Source organism: Diabrotica virgifera, chromosome 6, assembly GCF_917563875.1.
Source record: "Diabrotica virgifera virgifera chromosome 6, PGI_DIABVI_V3a".
In the NCBI taxonomy this organism is placed as follows: domain Eukaryota; kingdom Metazoa; phylum Arthropoda; class Insecta; order Coleoptera; family Chrysomelidae; genus Diabrotica; species Diabrotica virgifera.
The window spans coordinates 27,530,596-27,541,465 of NC_065448.1; the positions used below are offsets into that span (position 1 = coordinate 27,530,596).

General features: G+C 33.1%; 1 protein-coding gene across 1 annotated transcript in view; it reads right to left on the reverse strand.

Moving 5' to 3' along the window:
• LOC126887394 (zinc finger protein 227-like) overlaps positions 1 to 10,515 on the reverse strand; it is a 36,234-nt gene extending 25,719 nt beyond the window's left edge. Inside the window, exon 1 of the mRNA XM_050654897.1 lies at positions 10,236 to 10,515. Within this exon, the coding sequence (XP_050510854.1) occupies positions 10,236 to 10,470 (235 nt within the window). The 5' untranslated portion in view covers positions 10,471 to 10,515. The remainder of the gene's footprint in view (positions 1 to 10,235) is intronic.
• Positions 10,516 to 10,870: the final 355 nt, after the last annotated feature.

Here is a 10,870-nt window from a genome sequence, read left to right on the forward strand (position 1 = left end):
GTAAAAAATTATATTTATAGAGACAATAGCGACAAATTTAAATATACCAATATATTAAACGACGTCGAATGTGCACTCATACCCCCCACCCCCCTGTCGTATATCGTCGAAATAAGCAAGCCCCCCTCCCTCCCTCTTCTCAACGACGTAGTTTATGGATGACCCCAGAGAAGAGTTCTTTTGGTTTGTTGTCTGGCCTTGGTTTGGAACCTTTAATTTTAATTATACTATTATTTGTAGATCTGTACACATTTAAATTGAAAATTTGAATCACAATATTGTTTATGTAATTCAGTTCTAAAAAATTCAGTTATTAAAAGTAAAAATAATAATATTTTATTTTTTACAAAAAAAATAGTTGCGTCGGTAGTTTTTAATCTCTAATTTTATAAAATGCCAAAATTTAAGGGATTTAAGGCAAGAGTTGTACGCACATGACCACATGGCATTTAGGTACGAAAATAAGTACTCCACTCTTCCATATTTTAGAAGCAGGCTTGTTGAGGAGGGATGTTGCGGCCGCGGTGGTGCAAGCGATCGAGCAAGCACTGTAGTTGTTGTCAGGTCACATGCACCTACTCAGTGGGAACACAAAATCCTATACTGAAACGTTACAGGGCAGTACTCTTCTACTTAACGTCTTTGATAATACCGTTGATAGATAAATATACAAGGTATATTTACCTAGTTGTTGCAGTTCCTCAATAATTTTCTTGTAACTTATGGTTCTCCCCGTATAGTTAAAATACTTTCTCGAAAACATTGCTAGCTCTTAGACATCGTAAAAAAGGGTTGAATCTAATATATAAACTTTTAGGAATTATAAATATACGAACTTTTAATTACAACTTGGTTTATTACTACTGGGAACGTGTCGAAATCACATCATTCTAATTATGGTAACTACGTCAAGGAATTGAAAAAATGAAAAATCGGTAATAAATCCTAAAACTAATTTTCTTTAATTGAGTACCAATCCAATATCGAAGAAGAGACCCCTCTAAAAACCTAGTTGCGGGGGAAATCACATCAGTTGTGCACAGTTCATTGAGCGAAGAAGTTGTTGTTCTTCGCTTGGTAGCAAAGGGCTACCCTGCGTCCCATGACAGGATCCAGACATCATCGTTCCTGAGCTAATAATAATTAGTATCGATACAATTGGCAGAAATAAATTAAGAATTAAATTTACGGATTCTAAAAACGCTAATTACCTTATCGACAAGAAAGACGATCCGGTTTTTGTTAAAAACAATTTGGATGTTTATATACCTAAATTTATTATTATTAGACAAGGTGTTATACGGGATGTCTCAACAGAATTCTCCGATGAATATCTTAAAAATAAAATTAAAAAATTCGAAATAAATTCTAATTTTGAGGTAGTAAACGTTTCTAGAATAAATAGAAAAACGGTTACCAATGATAAAATAAATTATGTTCCTACTAAATCGTGTGTAGTAAGCTTTAAAACACAAGTACTTCCAAAATACGTTACTATAAATAAGGTGTTGAAAGAAATTGAACCATATCAACAAAAAGTCCTGCTTTGTTTCAACTGTTTGCGATTTGGCCACCAGGGGAAGCATTGTAGGAGTAACCCCCGTTGTAACAATTGCCAGAAAGACCATAATACAAAAGAGTGTCAGGAAACAACATTAACCCCAAAATGTTTTAGTTGTATGGGAGACCACTTCACAACAAATCTTAAGTCATGTCCAGAATTCAAAAGACAGAAATTAATTAAAGAATGCATGACTAATAGTAATATTAATTACCATGATGCCAACAAACAAATTCCCCGCAAATCTTATGCAGACGTAACATCAAATAACATTATTAAAGATTCTCATCAACAAAATTTGCCTTCTTCTAATTACCCTCTTGTTAACCAAAGTTTAAATAGCTCTTCTGTTACTCGTCCATTCACATTTTCGGCCAATAGTAATCATAATAAATATACAGTCGTCAAATCTTCTAAAGGTAGCAAAAGGCAGAGACCAAATAGTCCTGTCTTGACACAGTCAGATCCAGAATACACATTTAACTTTAGACAATCAGGAACTAATATTCCAATTATAAATAGTCCTTCATATAAAAATAATTTAAATTCAAATTCTCACACGCTACAAACAGAGTCAAACTCTGATATTTTAGATATAATTTTTACTATTGTTACCGAACTTTTTAAAAATTTTAGGGAAACTAATAATCCCAATGTTAATAAACAAGACTTACAGCAAATATTAATTAGTAAACAATTATTAAACGTGCACAATATACCAACTACTTCGTCGTCTTCTCAGCTATAAATAAACTCAACATTTTACAGTGGAACTGCAGATCTGCAGTTGGCAATAAAGAAAACTTAGAATATCTCTTAAATACAACAGAAACTACCATAGCAGCTTTGTCAGAGACCTGGTTCAAACAGGAAAGGTTTTATAACTTCCAAGGTTATAATACTGTTCGGTCAGATCGTATGGATGGTTACGGTGGGGTAGCCATACTAGTAAAATCCAATAGATTATTTTCAGAAGTCGTAGTACAGAAACCAGCAAGAATGATGTGTACATGCATCGAAGTGAAACTTCTACCTAATAACAAAGCAGTGTACATATTGTCAATATACATTAAACCAAAGACTCGGATAGAAGTAAGAGAATGGATACAATTTTTCGAAAACTTACCACGACCTTTTATAATTGCTGGAGATTTCAACGCTCATCATCTTTCTTGGGGTTGTGAGTTTAATGATGTCTATGGTATTTCTTTGCTCAATGCTATTAATCACTGCAATCTTGTGTATCTCAATGATGGTGCACCCACACTTGTTACGTCAGGTAGAAAAAGTGCCATTGATCTGTCTATTTGTACGCAAGACAGTACATTTAATATCTTGGTCAGTCATACAGGATCCTCATGGATCCAATCACCTTCCTATATATATGAAGTTTAATAACTCTGACTCAGGCTTACAAACCTATGGTCCAGTTCACAACATATGGGTTCTTAAAAGAGCCAACTGGAATCTGTACACGACAACACTAGAGGAAATGAGCACCGCATGTAACTACAACAATTTCATAGACACGATAAACTCAGCTGCAAACATTTGTATCCCGAAAAGAACAATAATAAGAAATAAGTACTGGAAGCACAAACCAAAACAATGGTGGAATGAGACCTGCAACAACATTGCTCATAGGAGAAAAGAAGCTTTCAGATTATGGAAAAAAAAACCAAAACATCCAAAATTTACTTGAATTCAAACGAGTTGATGCCATCGCAAAAAAAACATTCAAAGAAACAAAAAGAATTCAGTGGAGGAAATATGTTGAGAGCCTAAATCAGACAACTTCCATCACTGACGTATGGAAAAGAGTAAATAGTTTTAAGAATCGTAAGCAGCAGAATAAGTTACCTATTGATCTGGAAGCGAATTGGATAGAAGAATTCCATGCCACAATCTCACCAGACTGGGCAAAAGAATGCATAGAATACAATCAGTTATCTTTAAAAACTGTTCCCAGAAACAACTTGTACTTACTTGAATGCTTTGAGATGTGGGAATTAGAAAGATCGTTGAAACTATCTAATAATACTTCACCAGGCGAGGACAATATAACTTACTCCATGCTGTTTCACCTCCCATTTAAACATAAAAAGTCGCTGTTAGAAATCTATAATAGTATCTGGACTGGTGCAAGTCCTATTCCGGATAGCTGGAAGAACTATATAATATTACCTATTAAAAAGAAAGACAAACCGCTAGACCTCTCAAGTTCGTACAGACCTATATCCCTGGCATCTTGTATTCTTAAAACTCTGGAAAGAATAATAAAGAATCGATTAGAACAATGGCTAGAATTTGAACACATCCTACCAAACTCACAATATGGTTTCCGGAAATGTAGGTCCACTCTCGAAGCTATTACTGTTCTCGTTACAGATATACTGACAGGATATACAATAAAGAAACATACAGCTGCAGTTTTTATTGACCTTTCCTCGGCTTTCGATAACGTAAATTTAAACATTTTGTACCATAAGCTGACATCAATAGGAATACCTCATGAAATATGTTCATTTTTAATTTCACTATACTCCGATAGACGACTTTCACTAAAATTAAACCAAAATCTTCAAGGATCCCGAACATCGAATTTAGGACTCCCTCAAGGCAGCATACTCAGCCCGCTACTATTTATACTATATACAATGGACTTCGAAGTAAATTTGAATAACGTGAATATGATACAGTTTGCTGATGATATAGTTATCTACACCAACGGTACTATTTCAAATTGTCAGAACATTTTAAACACAAACCTATGGTCAGTTAAGCACTGGTTAGATTCAAACAACTTAATTCTTTCTGAAAAAAAATCTGAAGTGTGTATTTTTACTAAAAAAAGGGACATAACTCAAGTACAGTTACAACTGGGTCCATATCTTCTTCCAATCAAAAATTGTGTTAAATACCTTGGACTCTATTTAGACAGAAAATTACTGTGGAAAGATACCATCCACCATGCAATAAAAAAAACCGAGAACGCTATGAATATTTTGAGAGCATTCTGCCATACCAAATGGGGAGCAGATCCAAATACCGCTTTACTGTTCTATAAAACAATGGTTAGGAGTATATTAGACTATGGCAGTCACCTATATGGAACAGCAGCACATACTCACCGAAACAAAATAGAGACCCAGAAAAACACAAGTTTGAGAATATGTCTTGGTTATCTTAAATCTACCCCAATAAATATTATAGAAGTCGAATCTGTAGAACCTCCACTATCTTTCAGAAGGCAGCTAATTAGTCATAAATTTATGACTAAAGCCATATCCAAAGAAGCCAGCTATCTTCGTAACATTCACGACCTCACTGTCCTAGTACTCACCCATCCATATTGGCACTCAAAAGCTACTCCACTCCTAGTAAACAGCTATACCACACTGGCACAAATCTCTAACTCCCTGTCTATCAACAAAACTATACCTATCTACACCGAACCTCCCCATGTTTTCTTTTCAAAACATATAAAAACATACTACCTGGACCCAAAAGAAAACTTTCTAGAAACCGTTAATGGAAGATGGCCTGAACACCAATACATATATACTGACGGATCCAAGTTGAATGGAAAAGTAGGCTGTGCCTTCTATGACGCAAAGTCTTCCCAATATTACAAGTTCAAGCTACCAGATGAGTGTTCCATATATACCGCCGAAACAATTGCCATAGCAAATGCATTTAGATACGTCCAGTCGAGAAACACACAGAATCATGTTATATTCACTGACAGTAAAAGTGCAGTTGACCGAATAACAAACTTGAAATCATCGGAAAACCTTACTAACATAGAGGCAGAAATGTTAAAACTGAACTTTGAAGCAACAAAACAAAGGAAAACAATAACTGTAGTGTGGATTAAAGGGCACTCAGGAATAAAAGGTAATGATGCAGTGGATACACTAGCCAAATCAGCCACTGACACAGGCTACCATCTAACCACCAATATTGTTCCATATACAGATCTTACCTCCAAGTTTACTTCACATTTAAAACAATTGTGGCAGCAAGAATATAATTCATCAGTCACAGGGTGTAACTATGTCGGCCACCAAAATAACATACCATTGAAAAGCTGGTTTCATGAATTAACCAAACGAAACTTCATTGTTACAATAAACAGAATAAGATCTAATCATGCTATGACTCCTTTGTACAAATATAAAATAGGACTGGATGAAAACCCATATTGTCCATGCGGAGAAGTTGGTGATATGAACCATGTAATCCTAGAATGTTCAAGAAATAAGAAGAGCATTGAATCATTTTTCGAAGAAATGGTAAATCTCAAATTCTGTTTGCCAACCAGTCTAAATTGTATAATTTTTAGTAATAATATTAACTTATATCAATGTTTGAATAATCATTTAATTCGTTGCAAAATGAAATTGTAAAAAACTAACACCATTGTAAGCAATTCTGCGATACAAAATATTATTGTAAGTGTGTTCACGAAAAAATTAACATAAAAAAAAATAATTAAAAAAAAAAAGTTTAAAAAAAGTAAAATAATGATAAACAAATAAAAAAAACAAAAAAACAATAAAAAAAGGAAATAAAACTAAACAAAAGACTACATAAATAAAGCATTAAAATAAACAAAAATATAATTAAAAAAAAAATTAAAAAAAAATATACATATAAAAAAATGCACTAAACAGAAACACACACATTTTACTAACACAATAACATTTATCCTAGGGTGTGAGAATTTGAAAAATCAATTTATTTATATTGGATCAAAAAAAAATGCTCCCTTTATATTTCATAAATAAAAAATAAGTCTGGCTAATTGGTTCATGCCAAAGCCAATTATAAAATAAAAAAATTAAAACAATCTAAAAATATAGGTGGTACCAAGAATAATAAAAAGAACTGTAGGTGGTACATGACTCAAAAAGTTTGAGAACCGCTTCTATAGACTATAGTAATCCTGCTGCATTCTACATCCCTGAGAGGAGTTTTAAGGTACCAAAATATATATACGAAAGGTATATACGAAAAACTTTCAACTCTTAATGTCAATAAGGGACCTGGGCCAGATGGTATTTCTCCCATTTTTCTTAAACGATTCTCTTTTATTCGGTCTCGGCTGCTTTATCATATTTTTAATAAATCCCTTCAGTTGGGGGAATTTCCTGACTTTTGGAAACTATCCTATGTCACTCCAATTTACAAAGCAGGTAATAAAGTTGACATAACGAATTATCGTCCTATTTCTATTCTCGGCACAATTCCCAAGGTATTTGAGAGTATTGTTACTGATTACCTTAATTATGACTGCTCTTGGATACTAAATTCTCAACAGTTCGGATTTTCTTGTGGTAAATCAGCAGAACTTAGTTTGTTGCTTTATGTTGATACCTTGTCTGAAGCTTTGGAGAGGGGGTTGCAGATTAATTCAGTGTATACTGACTTCTCCAAGGCTTTTGATAGGGTGAACCATGATCTTTTGTTACATAAGCTCAAATTATATGGCATAGAAGGTTCTGTGTTGAAGTGGTTGGGCAGTTACCTAACAAATAGAACACAGCAGGTTAGGGTTAATCATCATTACTCCAACACTTTTCTAGTAACCTCTGGTGTACCTCAGGGCTCTCATTTGGGTCCACTTTTGTTTAACCTGAATATTAACGACATCGTCACCTGCTTCTCTAACACTTCTGCTCTCTTATTCGCTGATGATCTTAAATGTTATCAAATCATTAATAATCAAGATGATGCAATATCATTGCAATCAGATTTAGATAATTTAGCCAACTGGTGTCTTGATAATGGGATGGATTTGAATGTCAACAAGTGTCACATTATCCGGTTTTATCGGAATCATCATTTATCAGTATTTAATTATACCGTAAATGATCAATTATTGGATACGGTAGACTCAATTAAAGATTTAGGTGTTGTTCTTGATTCCTCTCTGAGCTTTAACCATCACATCAACAATATTACTCAAAGATCCATGAAAATGCTTGTTTTTGTTAAAAGGACAACTTGGGATTTCACGAACGTGTTCGCTATTAAAATGCTCTATTGTTCTTTAGTCAGGACGCACCTTGACTACTGTTCTCCAGTTTGGTCCCCACATTATTTTCACCTCATTAACAAACTTGATAGTGTTCAACATAATTTTCTTAGATATATTGGGTTCAAAAAACACATCAATTATAATTATACAGATATGGAACGATTTTTGAATATCTCTTCTCTGGATGTCCGTAGGAAGCGTAAAGATCTTACAGTATTGTTTAATATTATCAATGGCATATATTACTGCCCTGAACTCCTTGCTAAAATATTGTTGTTTGTTCCACCACGATCAACAAGACAAATTCAAACCTTTCATATTTCTTTTCATAGATATAATTACTCATATTTTACTTTTGTTCCTAGAACACTAAGACTTGCTAACTCCCTAGATGACCTTTTACTTTTTGGTAACTCTGTTGATGTTTTTAAGAACCATTTAACCAAATTAAATATTTAGCAATGTCATAACCTTGTTATTTGTTAGTAATTAATGTTTTGTAATTATTTTACTTTGTCATGTCTTTTTAAATGTTTTGTACTCTCTAATTTTATTCTTATATATTCAACACTGTAATTATCAATATCTTATTAATGTATTACCGAATTGGGCTTGCCCGTATAAATAAATAAATTATAAAAAAAATTATGTACATTTTACGTTGCTGTGTTATTATCAAATACTCTTCTCCTCTAATTAACTTTTAACATTGCGAAGTGCACGAATTTGCAAAGACATTGGGTCTTTAATCGTATAGACATTCATTTTAAACATTTTTCTATATTTTTCTGTGTTGTATCGCATTATAATAATTATTGCATGTGTTTTAGTAATTATTTTGGGTAAAATTTTATTGTACAGTGGAACCCCGATAAGTTGGCCCCCGATAACCCGGAAGTCTGGCTAACCCGGACCGATTTTCATCAGACAAAAATTTAACAAATAAACACTTTTACAATTTTATCAAATAAAAATGTATGTAGGCAAAATAATATTTGAGAAATAATGTGTATTTGTGTAATTTGAACCACATATACAATAGTAAAAATGATTCATGCACACTGTGGCAGAACGACCGTCTCGGCTTATCGGAAAGAACAGGCACCTGTCTGTATTCCTTTTCCTTTATTTATGTCAAATTGTCTTAGCATTGTTTAAAATAGACGTGACTATTTAAAAATTCGTTTTTAAAACAATGGTCTTAGTCTGTTCTTAAATAACAACATTGTTCCTTTTGACCGTATTGTGTGTAGTACAGTCGTATTAATAATCACTTCCGTTCTGTAATCGTGCTTCAGATTGTGTTTGGGTGATTTTTGTCTACGTAATGGTAACAAAACGTAAAAATGTTGTGACAATGGAAAAGAAACTAGAAACATTAGGTAGGATTGATAAAGGCAAATCTTTAATCAATTTATTGCAGTATCATATGGTGTCGGTACATCTCTACAGTATGACTGAGCTTTTTACCAAGAAATGAACAAAACTATACACTATAGGTATACAACTATACGTAATTTAGATGTGTACTGTGCATATGTATTTCATGTTTTTGTAATTATAATGGAGGTTATCTGTAAGTATACCGTATTTTATTAATTTTTACCATATTCTCCGGCTAACCCGGATTTTCGATAACCCGGATTTTCGATAACCAGGATCGGCCGCGGTCCTGATTAATCCGAGTTATCGAGGTTCCACTGTATTGATTATTTTGTATGCACTGTTTTAGCATTACACTTTATTGACATAATATAAATACATTTATTGATTTTATGATTTTATTGATTTTAATAGGGTGCCCTTCTCGTAGTAAACACTCATAACATAATAATTTCCTTTCATTATACTCTTCTATGTTCCATTGACCTAACCGAAGTTTAATATTGTTTTGATATATTATTTTTAACCTTATTATTGCCCTAATATTTTTATGACCAATTAATTCTTTCTTAAAAAAAAACGTGCCGTTTATGAGGTATCATATTTGCTCCGGAGATTTTATCGTCTCAGCTGTTTGGAATATTATTAATTATTGTTGTACTTCCTTTACTATATTTGTAACAGCTGATTTGGTTTTAGGCCAAGGGAAGTATTTATGTAATTTAGTCAAAAGGGTTTTTCTTAGCTTTTCATAATTGTTTCTATTTGTCGTGATTGTCAATATATTTGTGTAAGTTTATAAATTTATTCTTTGTTTCAACATTAAATGTATTTTGAGCTATTTTCTGTTTCATTTTACTCGATCTTAAGTAGAATAATACAGTCCACTTGCTCCCTATATTAGTACACACTTAATTCGAAAGGGAAAAACCAGCGTGTTCTAGACTGAACTTACATATTACCTAACCTTTCCTTCTGGTGGGCTCTAATGTGTATTTAGAGGCCATCTCTGTGCAGAAAGCAACACTAGTATAATTTAATAATAGTTATTAAAAAGAATTAAAAGTAAATATAGCTTGTATATTTTGTCTATTAACGGTATTATTTATATTAGGTGAGGTCAGGAATTGTTAACAACAAATTGTCCAGGGTATCCGTGAACTGTTTCGGATTTAGCGAAGTTCGGATTCTACTGTAGCGGTATTCTACTGTACTTCTAAATATAGGACTTAATTTTTCGTTACTAACCTTTTTCAGTTTCTTGATTTTCTTCAAATGGATTAAAGGCATTTCCATGTTGTTCTACTTCAGTTTTTATGTGACATTTTTTTAAGTCTAAATAATCATATGTGCCATGTGTACTTTGGCTATTGGATTCCTCTTTGATTTCACATTTAAAGCCATCTAGAACAGCATCATCCAAGTGATTATACTCTATTTCTATTTTACACGTTTCCTCATTAAATTCTCGTTTCACTTCCATTTTATTAAAACTTGATTTTAGGTATTTTAATGAAAATTTTACACCAGGGCAGGGGCGGATGGGCCCACCGGGATACCGGGAATTTTCCCGGTGGGCCGTCGTTTGTGGGCTGCCACGCGCGGACCTAAACCCTTAATTTTTCAACTGCATGAATCTTGATTTTTATAAATCGATGTAAAAATACTGATACGGTTGCACCTAGACCTAGCAAATACCTAGACTAGACTATAAAAGTAAGAAAAGAACCAAAAATTATGTTCAACAAAAGTAAACAGGATGTATACTTTCTTTAAAGACTGGTCCAGCGCTGTTCTTTATTATGTTATTTTCTAAGCTCCCTCAAACAGCGTATACCTGCTAAATGCTACCTGCTATTTTTGTAAGCTATTATTGTATTAAA